Source organism: Tachypleus tridentatus, chromosome 7, assembly GCF_004210375.1.
Source record: "Tachypleus tridentatus isolate NWPU-2018 chromosome 7, ASM421037v1, whole genome shotgun sequence".
Taxonomy (NCBI): domain Eukaryota; kingdom Metazoa; phylum Arthropoda; class Merostomata; order Xiphosura; family Limulidae; genus Tachypleus; species Tachypleus tridentatus.
This window is the reverse complement of record NC_134831.1, coordinates 50,805,488-50,828,447: the sequence shown is the minus strand read 5'-3', so window position 1 is coordinate 50,828,447 and position 22,960 is coordinate 50,805,488. Positions and strand designations below refer to the sequence as shown.

The window sequence follows — 22,960 nt, the reverse complement described above, 5'->3', positions numbered from 1 at the left end:
TTACATGTTTGTAAGAAATGCTTGGAGGAGAATTAAAACTATCATATTTGTTCTTTGGTCCATATACAAACCAACAGATGGTACTATGTTATTCTTTTTACCTTTGGTTGCATTTTAGGAAATATTAAAACATGATGGTTAAGTAATCAAACAGACAATAACATTATAAGAGAATTCAAACTTTGCATTTTTAAAACTGAAGGAAATAAGTTCAAATGAACACTGTCAAGTCGATAAAAAAAAGAGTGATGTGTAATATGCCTACTTAGTCAATTAACTTTCACTTTGATGTTTGTTTTGCTGTATCTCATGAGTAATGAATGATGTAAAATTTTGATTTTTTTTTTGTTGCTAAAAACATATTTTGTATATTTTAAATTATAGAATACTTAATTAAGCCCAGACCTGTTTTAGCCTAACAGCTTCTGCTAGGCCTAAAATGCCTAAATTCATCTTCAATATAGGCATTCTATAAAACTGTTGGAAAAAAAAAGGGTAAGAGCAAGACATAAAAGAAATGATTGAAGAAATGCTAGAGAAAGACAGGGAACCAAAGGAGATGCACAAGTGTGATCCAAAGGAAAAATTAAGTTATCAGGAGAGATCACATCAGAAAAAACAGAAGTGTTGCAATCTTGTTTCAACTTCTACAAGAATTTGTACCAGTCAGTAGTCACCAATCAGACGAACACAGTACAAATAAGTCTAGACATAAAAAAATAAACTGCCAGTAGTAGAACATGAAATGGTGAAAGCAATGAAACAGTTGAAGGTGTGAGGTTCTAGTTATGTGTGTGAGTTGTGAGTGGAGATAAGGTACTGTATCAGAAGTTATACTTTTTCCATACTTAAAAATATTTTTCTGATAGGTACTTCTACTTACATTCCTCACTAAACACTGATGCTTCCATTTTCTTCCAAAGCTTGAAGTGATGGTTTATTAGAATCAAATAGGAGTACATGTTTCAGGTGAATGTCATGCTCTTATTGGTAGAGGGCTGTGGCAAAATGATTTGTATGCGAGACACATTTGAACTAGTTTATTGTAAGATGTAGGAACTCGAAGCTTGTGGCATGTGAAAAAGTTTTATTCGTGTAAAAAGCAGTACTGAACGAGAACAGCTATTTTTATGAGAGGAGGCAAGTACCTCTTAGAAATATTATTTTCAATATAGGAACATAACTTTCAAATTGTCCATAGAGTAAAGGTTTGAATGCATAAAACAGTTTTCTTTCAAATGACCTCATATACAGGCATCTGTGTTAAATCTAGAAATTAATCACAACTTGTAATCTCCTATGAAAAATTGTTGCATCATTTGCAGCAACTGTCTGATCTTTCATGGAACACAATAGTATCATGTGCAGAAGCTTCAATCCACAAAGGTGCTTTTCATCTAAGGAACAAAATATTCTGTTAACATAACCACCTTATCAGACCCATCACCATTACAACAATTATTGGGGATTTATGTACACATAAACCAGTACTTGTATGCAGTACTGAGTGCATGCTTTGGTTTGTTATTGGGCTATATAGTTTGTGTATGATGTAGATTTTGTAAGAAAAGATTCAAAGATCCTGAAAGATGCAAACTGAAATATTCAGGAAAATATTAAGTTCTTTAAAATATTGATGCTTGTTTTTGTGCTCAGAAATTTTGTGCACATTTCTATCAAGTTATCTGAAATTCCATGGGTTTTCATCAATATTAAACCTGTTGTGCAAAATCCCTTGATGGGTTGGCATATTGTCATCTGTGTGGCACATTTCATCTGAGTTCTTCACAAAGGTTTTTTTATCTAATAATTTTAATGTATGTCATGATTTAAAAATTAAGTGTGGTTAATTTTATCTAAATAATCATATAAATATATTTACTCTTATTTCTGTTATGAAGTTTGTGTGTGTGTGTGTTTGCCCAGCTTTGGGTAATTTATTGATAATCTTTTTTTATTGTGATTTAAAATTAGTATAAAAATAATTTCCTCAATACAGTTTAAAGTGCTGTTAAGATACTTTATTTATAACTGTATGGCATACTGACTTTCTATGTTATAATTTACTTGTTTATATTTTTATTGTTTTGATGGTGTGTTTGATTTACAATATATATAAAATATATTTTTTTATAGCAAAGAAAGTTGTTCCCATTTTTTGACTGTGCATACCAGGGATTTGCATCTGGAAATCTAGAAAATGACAGCTGGGCTGTCCGTTACTTTGTTTCACGTGGGTTTGAATTATTGTGTGCTCAGTCATTTGCAAAAAATTTTGGTCTATACAGTAAGTTATTTTCATATTTAATTAACAAATTATATTTATTACAGAATATTTTAATGATTTTATTTCATTTTCTTTGTGTTGAATTCATTAAATATTAATTGTTGCATTAATAATAATTCAACATTAATAATAAAATATAGTAATTTATTACATATTTTATAAAATCTGAATAATTGTAAAGTTGTAGTACTTATAACAGAAGAGTATATGTTACTATTAAGAGGGTAAATCATACATTGGAAAACAATTTATTTTATTAAAATTATTTAGATTAATATCATTATCATTTATTTTAATTTCTAAATCTAAATAATGTGCCTCTACATTAGAAATTGAAATATACAAACTTGTGTTAAGTGCTAGTTAAGGAATATGATCAAAATGGAAGTTATAAATAGATTGTTTCTCAGTAAAGTGCAGTACTGTAAACTGTTATGAAGTTTCTTATCTGTAATTCCAAAACTAACTGTGAAAATTACAAAATATGATTTATGATTTAGGAAAGAAACCTGTAATGTTTCATTTATATTTTTACTTAATACAAACATCTTCTAGTAAGAAAATGGCAAAAGTCAAGATCTTGTTGTAATCATTTATTGTTGAATAAGAATTTTTATTTCTAGTAAACTTGTGTTACTTTTGAAAGAATGATGAGCAGATGATTGTTATCTTTATGAACTTCTAGTCTTGATAGTACTGTTAGTCAGACCTCTTTAATATTTGATAAAAGTGTAATTGTGAAATTCCTAGCAACACAGTTGTTTGACATTTTATACTAAAAAAAATTTCTTATACAATGAATAAAGTTTGGTGTAATTTCTATAGTTCTGTAAAAACTATTGCACTATGAACTGTCAAAATATTGAATGTCAGTTTTCTGTTTGAGCTAATGCATGTAATAAATAGTATGGCATCAAATGAATATTTTCTAAACTTAATAACACCTAAATGTTGTTGCTAACAATGTATACTAAAACTGTTGTTTTTTCATGTAGATGAAAGGATTGGGAATTTAACACTGGTATTCAAAGATTCTTCTCCAGTTAAGAACGTCCGTGCTCAGATTACATTGCTGGTTCGAGGAAACTACTCTAACCCCCCAGTACATGGAGCTCGAATTGTTTCAAAAGTCCTGAATGATGCAACTTTCTATGAAGAATGGTTAGTGTGAAAAATTAAACTTACATTCTTTTTTTCTTATTTAAATTATAATAATTTATATTTTTTAATTGCAGCTATTTTACAGTTACACTATAGTTCTTTGTTACCTTTAGCATAGAAATGTTCTCATGTTTTAACACTAATGGAGAGTTAGAAAGGTTCAGGATCATTGTCACTGTTTTTTTCACTCGTGTAATGGTGCAGCCAAAATATATGTTGATTAATCTTTGAAAGATGTAATGTTCTGTTTAAGTTAGACACTTAAAAGATTTGTGAAATTTAAAAATGAGTTGATGGTATTCCTTTTTAAATGGATTAAAATGTTTTCACCACAGAACTCTAAATAGTAATTTGCCTATTTATATCACCATGCTACAGAACCTCTTAGTTATGCTTGAATATCACTTGATGGTAGCTTTCTTAATTTAAGTGTCAAAATAGAAAATTAAATTCATTATAATGTATTATTCTATTCTTTTAAATAAATATTTCACTTTTAGTAAGTATAACTTCTAGTAAATGACATTTAATAAACTAAAGAACATGTATTTTAGTAATTCATAAATTGTGTTTGTGTGTGTCCATATACGCACATGCTCACACGAGTATTCAAATTTTAACATGAAAGTTGTAATGTTAATACACTAATGCAGGCTCTAAGATTAAGAGTGTATTTAATAAGAAAACATAATTACTTGTTAATGTTAATTATGTATTAACTGCTATATCTTCTCCATAACCAAACCAGCTTTATTTGAGCAAAAATCACTTATTATCACTACTTTTTAGTATGACTGAAGTATTATTTTAGACTGTTAAGTTATTATGCAAGACATGTAACATATCAAATATGTGAAGTTCAGTGTGAAATTAATCTAGGCAAAGTCACATTAAGGAGATGTCTGGACGGATCAAAGAAATGAGGCAAGCTTTGCGAAGTAAGTTAGAAGAGCTAGGGACACCTGGAACATGGGAACATATCACTAATCAGATTGGCATGTTCTCTTATACTGGGCTTAACCGTAAGTAGGTTTATAGCATTGTATCCAATACATCCTTCAATGTAATTTTTAGTTTGTACATTTACATGTTCAAATATACCTCTAACCAAACAATTTCTTCGGAAACGTAAATTTGTTACTAATCTTGTACTAAAAGAAAGCAAGTTCCAAACTGTCATTAGATTAATCACTTGTTACTGAGTCATTTTGTGGATGATACCTGCCAATCCTGGTTAAGGACAAATTAAAGGAATTAAAATCAGGCTTCTCTAAGAAATATTCAGCACTGATATATGTCAGCTAAGTACTTCATGCAAACAAATTAGTAATGTCAATGTTAGTTGCTGTTAATCATATATGAGTACAGGTTCACTTTAAGTAAAAGATATTTTAAACCACCATACAAATATATTTTCCTTAGTTGTAACTTTGGATTTTTAACCAGTTTTGTATATTTAGTCCTTGAATCAAACTAACACTTAAGTTTTTGCATGTATCAGTCAAATTGCTTGCATACATGCATTTTGCAATGCTTCTTTGGCTGTTTTTTTACATTAATTTTAGAAATTTATGGTCTTACAGCTTACCATTCCTTTCTAAACAAATACATTTTTGTGATTTGTGTACTCTATCAGTTTTTAGAAATTTATTTCACCCTAATTTATTGCACTAGTTTTGTACCTTCTTGCATAACCAAGAAAACAACATAAATATAAAGTAAAATAAAATACTTTGTCCAACTTGTAGGTTTCAGGTTTTTTTAACTTTGTCAACGTATTTTATATAGTCTGTATGCCTTAACATTTTCAGATAAAATTAATTTTAGTAACTTGTCTTTTCCTGGTCTTTAAGATGTAATTTACTGCAATACATGTCGATGGGCATTCCTGGCCCTTTACAGAAGTTGGTGGTGTTCACACTTTACACTATCTCCTGTGAACTGAACAGGCATTGACTTTTATTGATATAAAATATTAAGCCTTTAAAACATGCATTTTAAAACATAAGGAATGCACAATTAAGTACAATATAAACTAAAATCTAATTGCAGTGTAGCTGTTTAACTAATAAATTTCTAGGTGAAAAATAACGCTAGAGTGGTGGGGACAATAGCAGCAACAATACTGAGAGCAGTTTGTGTAGTTCTGTGTGTAATTATTCATACCAATTCTAAAATAACAGTTAAGAAAATATACTCCAAAAAACACTTTCCATTTGCTATAATCATATAATTAAACTAAATATAATTAGCTGAGAAATTGTAACTCAGTGGTTAAAAGATGGGCATGGAATTTGTCATGAGTTCAGAGAAATTTATTTTCTTCAAATATTCCACATGGAACTTGAAAGAATAATGTGTAAACAGAGCAGTTCCTTTTTTTTCCCTACATATGAACAGTTAGTGTGAATCAAGAACTGTTCAAAGTACAAAAACCCCAATTTTACATTTTGTGAATTTGCAGATAATGAGACAATGAAACATCTATAAAAATATTTTTTAAGGTTTGTTTTGAAATAAAGGAATTAAAATATAGATAATATAAAATCTTTGAAGTATTATGTAAATATTAATGGTGATTTCATTGGCAAATATTGATCATAAAATAGCTTAAGTTTTATTTGCCTTTAGTTAACTTCTTTCTTACAGTGATTCTTTCTTCATTTACTTATATTTAAAATTCAATTAATTATTTAAACATAATTGCAATTATAACTTAGAGATAATTTAAAAAGAGGAAAAATGATGGTAAAAGTATAATTCAGAAAAAAATGCTATAGTAAATGTTGACTGTACTGTCAGTTTTCTGCAAGCTTTTAAAATATTTTTATACAAGCAAAAGTACCTGTCTATAGTGATGAGAAAAGTTTAAGTTAATCTATCAATGCACTTAATTCATGGTTAATTGTATTGCACTCTTCATTTAACTCAAAGCCAGAACTTTGAGTAACTTGTATCATCTACTGCATAAAACTAATTGTTGAGCATTTCAGTCATGCTAAAAGATGCTCAATAGTATTGTACTATAAATCTACATTTTTGTTCTTCCAGATGTCCCCTTGTTGTGGATTCCTGTACATGGTGAGGGGACCTCCCAGGGAAGGTTCTGTTCTTTCAGTTTACATCCTTTGGGATCTAAACATCCACTCACATGTTTGCAGTGCATGGTGACATGGGAAGGGGAGGAGAAGTTCCTGGTGGTTGAGGGATCCAATCGTAACACACCACTTTGGCCTTGAATTCATGTAGATAGGCAGCCTTGAGGTGGTCTTCCTAGGGTCAACCAAGTACCAGTATTGGATGTTCTCAGCAGGTGTTGTGGATATTGTATATGATACTGGTGTTTGGATATAGTGCTCATGAAACCCTGGCATTGCTTCAGTGTCCTTGTTTGGCATTGTAGTGCATCCCCTTGTAGGGCTTTATGGTGGGGTGGGATCAGTGGGCACCGAAATATTCCTTTTTTTTTTTTGTTATGGATCCTCCAAATAAAAACTTAAGTAAAATAGTGAAAAAACAATCCATAGATAAACGACTACATCTCGAAGATTCTAAGTAGTAGTCTTCAACATCTGTAACACCTGTTGTACGTCATTTTCTTATACTACATTCTCTTTAGGGCAAATGTCTCCCTCTTTCATTCAGAAGGGACTAGACAGACTTGCTGGCTCTCTAAAGTGAGTAAAGAAGCTTCAATCTGGTGACATATTTGTGAAAACATCCACATCTCAACACAGTGAACTCCTCTTGCATTCAAAGGCAATTTGGGATATACCTATTAGGGTTATACCTCATGCTACTTTGAATTATCACCAGGAGTTATTTTTGAGAGGGCTTTGAAGAATATCCCAGAGTCAGAGATTCTTGTTGGTTTCTCCTCCCAAGGAGTTTCTGCAGTGAGGTGTATCTCCACTTGCAAAGATGGAATTATAATGCCAACCATTGTCCTTATTCTGACATCTACATCACCACGTCCACTTGCCACCATCAAGACAGGTTATCTTAATTGCAGGGTATGGCCATACATTCCAAACCCTCTCAGATGTTTCCAGTGTCAGCGGTTCGGTCACTCAAAGATGTCATGTTGTAGTTCCTTGACGTGTGCTCATTGGGTTGGCAAGGACCATGATGCCTAAGTGTGAAACAGACCCTCATTGCATCAATTGCAATGGCTCTCACCCATCCTACTTTCGTTCTTGCCCTAAAATGGTTGGAAGAAAAAGAGGTCCACCACTTCATATCGGACGTATGCTGCTGCACTTCATTCCACTACTTCAGTGGGAGTGCAGACGGATCTCTGTGCCTTCAAAAGAATTGTTCTCAAACCAAATGAAAAGTCTTTTGACCTATATGGTGAAAGTTGATGAATCAACTTCAACACCCATCTCTGTCCATAAAATACATTCCAGCAAACCCCAAGATCCACGTCCTTTGGTTCTGGGTATGGGCATTTCCTCAAGTACATCTTCTTCTTACACCTCAAGATGCAAAATGATCATTTGTTCACTTCCTCATTTGCTGAAATCCTCTTCCAACAGCAAAGACCTGCCCAATCGCCCCAGGGCAGGATCCATGGAGGTCAACAAATCTCCTTTGAGTAAAGACAGTAAAGAAAAAAGTTGTGGCCATAAACAGAAGAGCTTTCCACCCATTTTGCCTACACATAAATAAAAATGTCCACCTTGATGCAATGGAACTGTCGAGGTTTACATTCTAATCTTGATGACATCAAAACACTGATTGCTTTATACCATCCTGTATGTCTTTCCTTACAGGAAACATTTCTGAAACTTGTCAATACAGTTACCTTTCAGCAGTTTTCTTTGTACAGAAATTGCAGGATATGTGATGAACGAGTGCATGGAGGAGTGGCACTGTTTGTTGATCAACATGTGCCCACCCTGTCTTTGCCACATGACACACCTTTGGAGGCCGTAGTCATCTGTGTTTCCTTGAGTCGTACCATCACTGTTCACTCTACCTGTCACCTGGAGAGACCTATGATCAATCAGACCTTGATACTCTCATTGAACAGTTGCCATCTCCTTTTTTAATTGTGGAGAAATTTAATGTATATCATCCCTTCTGGGGAAGTGCTGATGATGAAAGGGGAGGGGTTGCTCCATAGAGCATATGCTCTCTGATCACAATCTTTCTCTTTTCAAAAATGGTTCTTATACTTATTTTGATGCCCCTTGTCAGTTCTTTACCACTATTGATCTCTCAATTTGCTCCCCTTCACTCTTCTCCCACTTTTCATGGAGGGCTGACAATAATCCACGAGGCAGTGATCATTTTCCTGTAATTTTGAGAGAGACTGGCCATGGTCGGTGAAACCTGACCTGTGTGCCCATGTGGAAGCTGGATCAAGCAAACAAGCCCTCTCACTACTCTTGCAGAACTTGATTCTTTCATCATCTGTAAAAAATCAATAGACGACTGTGTGGCAGCAGTAACTGACTGTATTATACAAGCAGCTGCTCATTGTATTCCTAAAACATCGACACGATATTCTTGTCTGTGGTGGAATCGTGCCTGCTATATGGTAGAGGAGGTTCAAAAACTTGGGACAGGTAGGGTAGGTATCCCACACTCTTGCACCTTATCGTTTTCCAGCAGGCTCATGCACATGTTCATTGGGTAAGATATAAAAGCCAGGAATTTTGGATTAAGTTCATAATCAGCATATCTTCTACCACCAGATCCAAAGTCATATGGGACAAGATTCAAAAAGTAGGTGGGCAGTATAATTCTGTTCCCGTCTTAATTTTGCTCTCTGATGGCCAGGAAGTAGCTGATACCTAGAGCATCACTGGTACTCTAGGTGAAAGCTTTTGCCTGCTATTTAGCACTTCTGCTGCTTCCTCCACCTTCTTAGCCATCAAGACTTGGGCAGTGCGATCATCTCTCCTTTCGAGCTGATTGTCTTTATGACTATAATCGGCCCTTTACACTGGTGGAATTCAAACTGGTCCTTCATCAGTCTGGCAGTACATTGGTTGAACCTAATAATGTACACTATGAAATGTTGTACCATCTATCTTCTGCTTCTCTTGCTATTCTTCTGATTGTTTTTAACTGGATCTGGCAGGAGAATATTTTTTCTGATGCCTGCCACCAGGTTATTGTCCTTTCTCTAAGCCTGGAAAGGATGCCACGATTCCTTCAAACTACTGTATGGTTGCTTTAACAAGCTGTCTCTGTAAAACCTTAGAGAGGATGGTTAATACTTGTCTTGTTTGGTTCCTTGAATCAAACAACCTCCTCTCTCCTACCCAGTGTGGGTTCTGACGACAGTGCTCCACCATGGACCACCTGATTCAACTTAAAACATCGATCAGAGAAGTTTTTCTCAAAAGACAATATCTTGTATAAATATTCTTTGACATTGAGAAGACTTATGATACAACAATCATTTACTGAAGTGGACCACAACAAACAGCTTTAACTTCTCTCTCTCTAGAACCGATCGAAACTTGACTATGGATCACTGATTTATGGCTCTGCCAGGACCTCAGCCTTAAAGATGCTGGGCCTCATTCATCATCAAGGTCTTTGGCTCTGCACTGGGGCTTTCTGCACTTCCCCAGTTCAGAATTTATACGTTGTCTCATGAACCTTCTTTGCACCTCTGCTGTTTGCAACTGTTTTTACTATATGCTTCGAAACTTCATTCCGTACCAAAGCAACCCACCTGGGGTTGTGTTTTCCTTCCGTGGTGGGCCATACTTTTTGAGAACAGACGATCTGCTATTGCTTCTTTTGGCCTTTGTATCCAGGTGCAGCTGGATGATTTGGGTCTCTCCTTGGATAACATTGCTGTATCCAGTGGTCAGCCCATCCCACCATGGCTTCTTACAGTCCCCAAATGTGACCTCTCTTTAAGTCATTTGACACTCCCAATTGGAAATACTTTCTGTTATTTGCTGAACATCTTTCGAACCATTCTTCCATTCCTATTTATACAGATGGTTTCGAAATCAGGTGACTTGTGTGGGCTCTGCTGTGGTTTATTGGTTGTGTGGAGAATCCTCTATACAGCTTCTGTGTTCACTGCTGAACTGTATGCCATTTCTCTTGCCCTGGATCACATAGAAGCTAAGCAGTACTCAAACTTCACTATTTATACTGACTTGACTAGTTCACTACTGGCCATGGAATTGTTTCACATTAGTTCACACCCTGTTCTTGTTGCTATTCAAAGCCGACTGGCCTCTTTATCTTTAACATCTACTTCTATCCAGTTTTCCTGGATACCAGGCCATGTCGGTATTTGCAGGAAAGAGTTTGCCAACACCACAGCTAAATCTATCTGCTCTGGAACTATTACTGCTGTCCTTGTTCCATACATGGACTGTGGTCCTGTATTCAAGGCTCAGCTCCATGTCAGCTGGCAGTCGACTTGGAGTGAACAACATGAAAACCACCTTTTCCAAATTAAATCCCCTATTGTACTTTGGCCGTCTTACTTCCGTAAGGATTGGGAATAGGAAGTTGTTCTAACTAGACTACGCATTAGTCACAGTTTTTTAACTTATCGTTTTTCTTTTATCTGTAACTGATGCACCAGTGTGTAGTTTGTGTAACACTCAGGTCATAATAAGCCACATTTTACTGTCTTGCAGTCATTATGACTCAATGATGGCACCATTTTAAACATGTTCTGTCCTAAGGTTTATCCATATTGTTAGACAGTGTTATTGACGATGGTGACACTGTCCACCTTGGAAATGTTTTTAGTTTTTGAAAGGCCATTAATCTTTTTAACGCTATTTAAGATTTTTTATTTTATACATTACACGTCTTTTTATATGATTCCCTTTTAAGAATCAAAGTCCAACTACTTTGATTTGAAATTAGGAAATGGCTGTAACATCAAATAACTTAAAACCAGGACTGGAAAGGCCAACTTTGGTTGACTAACACTGCTGTTTGAACTACCCATTAGTCATCCTGGTGAGCTATAATTAAAATTTTGCTACAAGTCTTTTAAAACTTTTATTACTTTTTGAAAATGGCCATAACGTTAAATAACTCGGAACCAGGACTGAAAAATCTAACTTCAGGTGACTGACAGTGGTTTCTGAACTTACCTGTTAGTTAGTCTTCCTGGTAAGTTATGGTAATTACAGTTATGCTACAGAAAGTTCTTTACAACTTGTATTACTGTATTTCTCTTATCACTGTAAACTAAATGTGAACATTGGGTTTAATGCTTTTTTTTTTTAAACTTTGTTTTGTTTTACCTTAAATTCCTTTTATGAATTTTGCTAAATTTACCTTAACTTTTTACTGGATGCTTGGTGCAGATAGCCTATCTGTTTTGTGACATAAAACACCAAACCAACCAACTTCAAGATGTCACATTTTGAAATGTGAATGATAGTGTGATTAATTTTTAACAATGTAGTGTAGAATATCCTGCTTGTAAAATAATATTTGACATCAACATTATTTATACCTGTTCTCTTCTCATTTCAAAAATAAAATGTTGAGCTTTTTAAATGCAGAAGAAGAAGTGGCCATCATAAGCAGGAGATAAACTCTCATAAGCACTGCTGTTTGCAAGATATATTATGTATAGGTGTATATAAAAGATAAGACCTTAACAGGTTGGAAATGCTGTGAAGTAAAATCTTAGAACAATATATTTGCAGTGAAAAACTCAAATATTTTTTTATCTTCTGTATGGGGAACATTTAGAATAATTATAAAATGTTATATTTTATTTACTTTTCTAAAATAGAAAATTTCTTAATATATCAAGAATATTGTAGGAAATCTTGATACTGGCATTGTGTAAAACCTTGAGCAAAGATATGTAATTAGTGAAGTTAAAAAAATTTAATCTTTTACAGTTACATTGAAGATATTAAAGGTTTTGTTAAATGACAATGTTGTAATCACAAATAGTCACATAAAGTTTGGTACAGTAAAATATTGGAACTCTTAATTTTTATGATCCAACAATGCAATGATCTACACAAACATGGTAGAAGATAAAAGTTTTCGTATGTTTTATCAAAATTTCTTACTCAAGTGGAAGTTTTATTTTTCTTGTGTTTGTTAACTTTGTACATTTTGTATGTCAGTTGTTGGTGTAATATCTACTGTAGTTTACAATAGTCTTTCCCTGAATGTACAGATAAATTCTGTTTCATTTATTATTTTATATGAAGAGTTCATTTTAGCTATTTCATTGATTGACTATACCTTAATTATTCTTTTTCTTCAAAGTTTATTGATTTTTGTAATGGTGACATTGTTCTTGCCTGTTTTATGGGTTGTTGTTTTTTTCTCTACTTTTTTTCCTTCCTTTTCCTTATTTATGCTTTTACTACTTTTGTTACTGATATAGATTTTCATTTTTTTAAATAGGTAGGCATTTTACAATTGAAAAGTCCATGATGTTTTAAACTTTTCATTGTTTGTATATAGCAATATTAGAATGTTTTCCAATTAATATACTCTTACATTGAGTGTCTCATCATTTTTTATTTTTTATGTGAACAGAGCCTCAAGTTCAATACTTGGTTGAAAAATTTCATGTCTATCTACCTAAGAGTGGACGTATTAGCATCTGTGGCCTTAATACCAACAATGTGGAATATGTTGCTAAGGCTTTCTATGAGGCAGTATCTAATGTTTCATAAAACAACTGATGAATTCTTACTATTGCTATCAAGTGTTACAACAGTTTATAGGGATCAGTTTTGTTTGTGTTATAGGTAGTTTCTGTGGCTTGTAGAAGTTTTTGATCTGTTACATTAACTTGTAAAGCCATTGAGTATGAGTAATGTGTTTAGAAATATTAGTTAGTTTCAATATTAATATATAGCTAGTATAGGTAATTAATTGCAGAATTTGACATTTTAACAAACCTTTTGAAACTCAAATTATCTAGTGTTTGTAGAATTGAAGCATTGGCACCAATTGTGGTAGTGTAATTGGAAAAATATTTATATGGTGACATACTGATATTGGCCTACAGTGATCACAAAATGGGAATTTAAATACTGAAGAAATGAAATTATATTATGACCCTTGATCTAATGAAGCAATTGCACAAACATATATTGATGATGTTAATGATAAAATGATGTGAAGATATAAATGTGGAAATAAAATTTATAAAATAAGTGTGTGGATTTGTTCCTTCCTTAAATCACTTTAGTTTGAAAATTCAGACATATGATAACTACAAAATTATAAATTAAAACTTTTCAAAGCAGGACACAATCTTGACTAAATATTATCCACAAAATCACTTGTATATTTTTTGTTTTTTTTCTCTGACATGAAGTCTGTGGATAACAAAGTTGAAATTTGATGCTAGACATTTGTTATAACTGCTTGAAAGGAAAAATATATAATGTACTGTAATTAAGAGAATCAAGATCTTGGTTATTCTATATCAATTCAATAAATATATTTAATGTAATGTTTTTAAAGAGTTGAAACTTTTAAATCTTTTACGATTTTCTTGTAGGAAACGTTTGTTAGGCTTTTGACCAAGTACCTGTATGTATCAAAAGAATTGCATTTCAAACCAAACATGAATTCTAAACTACACTAATGGTTTGAATGCATATTGTAAAAATAATGAGGTTAAGAAAACAAAGTGAGAGCTTACTTGTAACTGTAAGATTATAATATAGTCAGAGAAGTATTGGTATTGACCCGAACAAAACCAGAACCCCATGAGTGACTAGAAGATACACACTTAGATACTTATGTTGAAAATATGGTCTACTATGCCAGGGATTCCCGAACTGTGGGCCTCGCTCAGGATATAGAATACTGGGTAGTGGAGGTGAGGATAAATGTGCTAAGAAGCTTTGGGAACCCATGTGCTGTACCACTACAATCACCTGTCCGACATCTCCATACTTGGACTCTCATTTGCTCCATCTACTGTGGCGTAAAGAGTGCCTGGAAAAACGTTTGATTGTGAGATTAGTCACTTTTATCCCTTTGGAATGAATGAAGAGTTCCGTTTCCTTTACTCTTTCTATTTCCTCTCCCTTCTTTTTCTGTACTTTCTTACACTGATATTTATATTTAGAACCTTTTCACATTAGTCACATTTTGTTACTTGTATATTTTTTTCATGTCATTTCTATCACGTCTTTTATTGTCGTATCCCTTTCAATAATAACTGATGCACGTATTCATTCCTTTTACATTGTTTTTCTGTTTTACATTTCCGTTTTTAACAGTAACTATTTACACATTTTTATACTTTTATTCTTATTACTTTTGATGTTGCTTTAGTTAGCTCATTTTAAGCTTCACGAACACTTTGAGCTTTTAAGCTACGTGTTATTGTTCTTTCAACCTAACCCTTAATAATTATTAGTAGTTTCATTGACACTAGTAAGCTTAGTGAGGGTTGTTGCCCGAAATGTCGTTTTCTTGTTTTATTAATAGCTGTTTTAATTTGGCTAAGTTTTTTACTACTATATATTTTGTTTCGCGTTTCATTTGCCCCCGGACCCCCCTAGTCAGGCGCGGCTGTGGCGCCTCTGGCGCCAGACTGTATACCTTTTCCTCTCTTTTTCATAAATGTCATTGGCATGCCTGTTAGTGTGACGGGAATTCGAATCCGCGATTCTCGGATTACGAGTCGAGTGTCTTAACCACCTGGCCATGAAAGACAATAAAGCATGATCAGAATGAGAAACAAAGATGGGGGAAATCGTTACAACAATAGTTTGTATTTTAAGAATATAAGTATAAGTTAGACATTTGTATAAGGTAGATAACTTTAAAAGTGATTAGAAGACAACTATTATTAAAGGATTGCACGTTTTTCTTTCGAAGAAGCGTTGTGACGTAATGTAATAAAGATGTGAAAAGAAGTTTTGACTACTTTCTAGACATCGTATGGTGAATTCAAAGTTTGGAGTATATAATTCTATCATATTTAGGGTTCTTTGGTTCCTTTAAAAGGTAGGATCAATACCACAACTTTTCTCAGCATAGTTTCTGATCAAGTGCATTCAGCACTGTTTCATGCATGCACCCAGATTTAGACAGATATTTCCAAGACAATAATACATCCATCTTTTGTCTTCATATTGTGCGTGTATAGTTTGAGGAACATAACAGATATTTCAGACATCTCCGATGGCCTTTATAATACCCACATCTCAATCCAATTGAGCGTGTGTGGTATAAACTTGAAAGACGCACTTGTCATCATTAGCCTTTGTATATTTCGCTTCTTGAATTGCCTATAATATTAATGACTAAGTAAAAAAAAAAAGAAATTACGACACGTTCCATCACCTTTCTCCTTATGGATTCTATTCTACATCGTATCATGGCTGTTATTCAGGCAAATAATAGCTGATCTCGTTGTTGGATATAATTTCTGATTAAGTAGGTGTGCAACCTGATTACATATTTGGAGTGGCAAATTGTACACCCGGCTTCTCCACTGGTGAAAGTCGACAAGTAAAAAGTGAATTATTAGTCTGTGTAATGGGCTTTCTTTTCAAAGCTCTTGTATTTTAAATGTTTAACATTAAACTTTTTACAGGTTATTTTAAAGGGGCTGCACTTCGTTTTTTTTCTCTCCATTGAAAACGTGGAAAACACGCACAAATATCTTAAAAATGAGGAAAATTTCTACGATGATTTTCAACGGTTTTCATTCTCTGAAAAAATTGTAAGAGAGGGGAAATGAAGAGGTTGAGTTGAGACACTTAGCAGAAATGGAAAAGCAGGTGCGTTACTGCTTGTTCAAAGCAGCTCATTTCACAATAGTGATGGGATCAAGATTTCTACTCCCTGAATTGGCTAACTTTATTACATTAAATGTTAATATATTGTATTTTGTTTCTAGGAAAAACATCCTATATCAAAAAGTATGAAACATCCAAAAATATTTTAATTATGGATATCTTCTCTAATTCAGGTTTAAGTGCTTATTCTAATTCTTGTTTAAAATGGAAATTAAATGGTGTGAACTAGGAAGAGTGGAAAACTTAAACATCAGTAATATCTCTGATTTACACATTACAACATCTGGGTGTTCTTTTTCTGTGTATTACAGTTATTGGAAATAATACAAAATGCTGAAAGTTCTACACCAATTTTTGTACTTGGCTCTGCTTGACAGAGCTGGTTAAAGTGGCAAGACCCGATATATCTATTGCATCTGATTCAATGTTATGCACATTTTTTAAAATATCTGCGTTTATTTCACTTTAACGAATGTAAGGATATAGTCGGATGCGTATTGCGCATGTTCCACTTGTTACTTAACTTTGTATAAGATTTTCAAGAATATGGCGTTAAAAATTATAAATCAAAGCGCTGAGAGACGGTAGTATAATATTACTAATAAGCTTCAGAAGCTACAATTGTGATTAACGCTTATTAATCTAAAAACCACAGATTGTTTATAGATTTCGAACGTTATAAACCGTTCAACTTCAGCGATTTAATATAGACGTTAGTATTTCTACAAGGACATTTAATATCTTTCTCGATAAGAAAAGCGCTTTTCAGCAGCGTGAGGCCAGCCAAGAAAAGACAGCTAGCTAGCATAAGTGAGGTGTAACAATATCAACTCAAGAATTAGTTTGCCTGTCGTGGACCTGGATCATTGACATCCAAATTTTCTATCTATTGTGTTGCAAACTTCACTACTGTCTTTGCTAACACGAAAACTACATGAGCCTTACCTCAAATCTAATCATCGTTATTTTATTGACTACCAAAAGGATTTTAACAAATATATTGTTTTACTATGCCAAGCAATCTAGACAAAAAAATATACTCTTAGACCTTTATGTCATTCGTCTAGTAGTTAATTTTACTACCATTAAACATAATAAATGAATGACTTACTGTTTATTCATACAATTTCTATTAAAAGCTCATGAAATATCGAAACTAGCTCATAAACACAATCTCGAACTCGCAAGAGATTGAAACTAACTCATAAATTCATACGAACTTGAACTTGTGTCAAAAATTATCATGTGGTCACACGTGACAATAATTAAGCCTAGTTTTATTGTAAGTGTAAAAATGAGAAGCTTTTCATTAATAGAGGCAATATGTGCAATAATAACTTTTCTTTTCACATAATATGATGGTTCTAAAAGTGGACCTTTAAAATTTCTTATCGAAGCCCACAAAGAACAAGCACGTATTGGAGCTGAAATAGAAGATAAACATGTCAAGGCTGAACGAACTCTTATCGAAGTTGAGAAAGAATAAGCTCGGACTGAAGCTAAAAAGAAATTAAATTAGGCTGAAAAAAAATGGAACTTAGACTCAACTCCAATCGACCAAGGCAAAATGACAATGTTGAGCTTGATAGATACGTTAAAAGTACCATTGTTCATTGACCTCAAAACTTACTTGGATGAAAACAAAGTTGAAACCCTACAGGAAGCAGCTGCTCTTTCCAATGATTACATTTTAACTCATAAAACAACTTTTCATGAAAGAAAATTCCTGCCATCTTAGAAAAAACTTGTATCCGTTGAATCCATTAAAGTTGAGGATTCTACTAAAAATCTAGTTCAAAATCTTTTAAAACCCAGGATAATTCTCTATCAAAACCATCAAGGCCTGTCTGCATTTTTTTTTGTAAAAAACATGGACATGTTATGCCTCACTGTTGGACTTTTAAAAGAAATGGAAGCAACATACAGTGCATTTGTGTCAACTTATTAACGTAATTTCACCAAATCACCCGATGCTGTTCATTTGGCCACTGATATAAATTCTGATGTAGTTAGGGAGAAATTTAGATCTTCTGTGTCTTTGACAAATTATACTGTTTATCCTATACCAACATGTTTACTACTTGATACTGCGACAACTCGATCATTATTTAGATTCACGTTCTACCACTGACCAGTCTATTATTGCTTAGAGTATTGAGAATGGCTTTGCTAACGTTCCTTTTCATAACATTTATTTAGCATCAGACCTAGTTTCAGGAACATTTGTGGTTGGAGTAAGACTTATGCCAATTAAGGATGCATCATTATTGTTTGAAAACGACTTGGCTGGGGAAATGTTGTTAAACCCAAAATAGTTAGCAAGCTGATTACTATTTCATCTAAGGATGATACTGTTGAGAAGAATCCGAATGTGTTTTGTTCTATGTTGTGAATAAGCTCAGGTTAATAAATTAACGAAAAACAAATGATAAATATATATTCAAAAGACAATATTTTAGATTTTTCTCAGACATTTTTTTTATCTGATGAGCATCTTGTGAAGAATTGTCCTACTGATATGATTAGTGACGATCAAGGTCTCAAATGGATATTTTTTTTTCCAAAACGGCTTTGTTATGAAGATATTTATATACTCTATCAAGTAGTTGTTCTAAAATATTGAAGGTTGCCCAAACTCCCAATGGGAGGTTATTTAGGTGTCAACAAGACATATGATAAAATTATGAGATATTTCATTTGGTCAAGAACTAGATAAGATGTTTCTCATTTTTGTAAAGCTTATCATACCTCTGAAAACCAAACCAGAAAATTCCCATTTCTCTTTCGAAATTTATCTCCGCTTTTGAAAATCCCCTCAGTCGAGAGATTGTCACTTTTCTTGGGCCTTTACCAAAAAGATAACATTTGTGCTTATGCACCTTTATGTCCTATATAATTTTATAATAAAATGTTATTTGTATTGATTGTCTTATATATTGTCAATGTTATTGAAGTCGTACAATTCTTTGATAATTATATATATATAAATATAATATCTTAGTTAAAATTATCTTTGATAAACTGTGTATTGGTGACATCAATATTTCCAAGGTTTTGTAGCAGAAAGCTTTACAAATGTACTGTCACAATCCTTTCTTATGTATAAAGCAATGTTAAACAGACATCAGTTCGTTAGTCTTGTGAACGTTTAATAGAAACAAAATTTAGAAATTTGTATGTGTATTTCATGATAGAGAATCTGTAAAATGTCATATTTTAAATATTAGTAATGGATTATTCATTTATTTAGCTGTACGGCGATTATTGGTTATGTATGATTTGTGAAACGTTAAATGTCGTGCAATACATTGTCTCAAAGAAGCAATGAACAGTTTAGAAATGTATTCCATACTTTTACAAGTTTTGTTTGCTTTTGGAGGTGACAAATACTTATTTATAAAAATGAGAAATATAGTAAATCAATCATTTATTATTTATATTACAGATAATAAATTTGAACATACATAAATCTGAACATCAATTAATTGTACTGTCACAGTATATTTGTTTAAATCCTAAAGTGAAACAATGATTAAGTTTGTTTGAAAAAGTCCGCGTGTAAAACGTGAATTATTTTGCCACAAATTAGTCAAAGTGTTATTGTATAATCAACATTTCAGGCACAGCATGGGCAGGTGGTTAAGACATGCGACTCGTAACCCGAGGGTCGCGGGTTTGAATTCCCGTCACACCACACATGCTTGACCTTTCAGTCGCGGGAGTTATAATGTTACGGTCAATCCCACTATTCTTTGGTAAAAGATTAGCCCAAGAGATGGCGGTGGGTGGTGATGACTAGTTGCCTTCCCTCTAGTCTTATACTGCTAAATTAGGGACGGCTAGCGCAGATATCCCTCGTTTAGCTTTGTGCAAAATTCAAACCAAACCTAATGAATTTTTTATTGACGATGTACCTTGTTGTATAAAGTATAAACTTTAATGAATGTATGATATTGCTCTTTGTCGAGAGATTTAAACCTGTTTGTTTGTTTTGTTATTGAATTTCACGCAAAGCTACGCAAGGGCTATTTGCGCTAGCCGTCCCTAATTTAGCAATGTTAGATTAGAGGGAAGGCAGCTAGTCACCACCATCCCTCACTAACGTTTGAGCTATTCTTTTTACCAACAAATAGTAATAATAATAGCTCCTTATCTTGCAAGAAAATGTACTTAATAACCATTAGGTGGAGGTAGCTAAAGAGTAGCATGTTTTTGCTTGAGCGACTATTTGTGTCTATAATGAACTGAAAGAATATAGAAATGTCTAAAACATTACACATTACTTTAAGTTTAACTAACACATGATACCAGATTATAGCATAATATTTACATACGTCAAAACTAAAGCCTTAAGAAACAGCTGCTCTGCTGTTAAGACTGTGATAGATTTAGTATTATGTATCAACTTTAATGCCGATGTTTCTTTAAGTTAAGTTTGTATTTAGAAATCTACATACCTTATACTGTTAAATGTGTATTGTGAAATTCCTGCTTATTCACTTCTATAAGTATAGAATATTCTCGAATGTAAGAATCAACAATATCTGTGTGTGTAAGTAAGCTTTATATTGTTGATAAGCAAAATTTTCGAGAAGCTCTCCTTACGCCAATAAATATAACTAACGAGGCGTGTCAAAAGACAGTATTTATTATTAGTTTACTAAAAGTGATTGTTATAGCGTTTATTAGTCGGAAACTTGAGATATTTGACCAGGAAGGTTTACATATTTCTAGCATTACGAACCTTTCAACTTCAGTGGAATCACATCAACATTAATATTTCTATGAATACATTATACACAAAGATATCAGTGTTAAGTGAATTGTGCTTACATCAGTTCAAAATTAATTCGCCCATCGTGAGCCCTCAGTAAGACATCAATGAAGTTTCACACCTGATAGGAGACTTAATGTTTTATTAAGTTTGTACAACTTTTTTTACGTATATCTTTATTTGTTATAGCTGTTATTTTAATTTGTGTTATTCTTTGGGTGTTAACATTTATTTGTATTAAAAGCAGTGTGCACCGATCTTGTCGGCAAGTGTCACAAATTGGATACATACCGACATGTATTAAACTTCTAAACCTAAATTATTATTAATTGGCCCGGCATGTCCAGGATGTTAGGGCGCTCAAGTTGTAATCTAAGGATCGCGGGTTCGAATCCCTGTCGCATCAAATATGCTCGCCATTTCAGCCGTAGGGGCACTATATTGTGACACTCAATCCCACAATTCGTTGGTAAAAGAGCTGTTCAAAAGTTGGTGGTGGGTGGTGATGACTTTGAAGTCATTCTAAACTAAAATGAAAACAGTTTATGATCGCAACGCTGAAGAGCGTAAGTTCGGTACTCGTAACTTAGTTTTAGTATTGTTATCCACTATCATACGACCACTAAAAGCTAAATATCATGGTCCTTTAGTTGTTCGGAAAGTTAATCATACAAATTATGTTGTACAAATACTTGATCATTGAAAAGCAGCCCAGCTATGTCATATCAATAAGTTGAAGACCTATCACATCCGAGATGCATCCGAATATATTTTAACTGTTTAGTGTTCTGCAAAAACTGATGATAGTCACATTGACTCAGACACCTGTAAATTTGAAAATGTCGGAGTTGGATGCCAAATAAAACTGAGTAATTCTGACATTCTGGTCAATCTTAATCCAATAATTGATCAGTTGCCTCCTAAAGAGAAAATTCTGAAACATATCAATCTACTTTTAAAAAGGTTAAATCTTTATTGTGCACTTACCCTATACTGATGGCAGCTGATTTTGATAAGGCTTTTGCATTAGATGTTGATGTCAGCGATTGAGGTACTGGTGCTGTTCTGTTACAGTCAGACGAAAAAGTTTAATTGTTACTAAAATAATCATTCTCCTGTGGAAAAAAAACTCAACAAAAAACACTGGCTTTAGTGTTAGCTTTATAGCATTTTAATGTATAATTATCTGCATGATAATAACCTATTGTAATTTACAATAATCATGACCCTTTGACATTTTTTAACTAAATAAACGGCGAAAAAAAAAAGAGTATAAATTTGGAGTTTATCATTGAAAGAGTATGATTTAAAGATAATCCATGTCAAAGATGTTGATAACACTTGTGCTAATGTACTTTCACATGCTATGTTATTTTATGACCATAAGGTTATTTGTATTAATTGTATAATGTACTGTCATGATTATTGAAGTTGTATAATTCTTTAAGAATGTATTATATTTAATGTGTTGCTGTCAATGTATGTGTATAATACCTTAGTTTACAATAGTCTTACACCAATTCTTAGTTATCTAAGAAGGTAGGTGTGACAGATTTAGTATATCGTTGTTTGTTTAAGTTAAATTTATATTTAGACATTTATACTTTTAACCTGTGCTGGGAAATAGATGAGTAGACAACCATTAAACAACCGATGCCTTAATAAAGGTACTGTTTCCTTTGAAAATTAAAAGTGTTTACTTAGCACAGAAACAGAGAATAATATTTAAAAAAAAATCTAGATATACTGTATCATGTAATCTACATGAATCCTACTAATGCTGTATGCTCCTAACCGTGGGGGAAGTTATAAAAATATTCTCTACTGACGATAAGCAAACAAACAATGATTAAATTTAACTCCGGTTAATTTTGTTTAAGCAGTGAGTTTATGTTTTTAATTTTGAACGGTCAGTTAATTATTTTTTTCAGTTTTAAAAATGCTCACCGAAAGCTGAATCCGGAAGAAATATTAGATTGTCCGTGTAAA

The 22,960-nt window shown here is 33.1% G+C and overlaps 1 protein-coding gene across 1 annotated transcript in view; it reads left to right on the top strand.

The window, feature by feature from the left end:
- The window catches only part of Got1 (Glutamate oxaloacetate transaminase 1), a 29,015-nt gene extending 15,428 nt beyond the window's left edge, over positions 1 to 13,587 (top strand). Inside the window, exons 6-9 of the mRNA XM_076511611.1 lie at positions 2,137 to 2,287; positions 3,283 to 3,448; positions 4,328 to 4,470; positions 12,962 to 13,587. Coding sequence (XP_076367726.1) covers positions 2,137 to 2,287; positions 3,283 to 3,448; positions 4,328 to 4,470; positions 12,962 to 13,101 — 600 coding nt within the window. The 3' untranslated portion in view covers positions 13,102 to 13,587. The remainder of the gene's footprint in view (positions 1 to 2,136; positions 2,288 to 3,282; positions 3,449 to 4,327; positions 4,471 to 12,961) is intronic.
- The last annotated feature ends 9,373 nt before the right edge of the window (positions 13,588 to 22,960 follow it).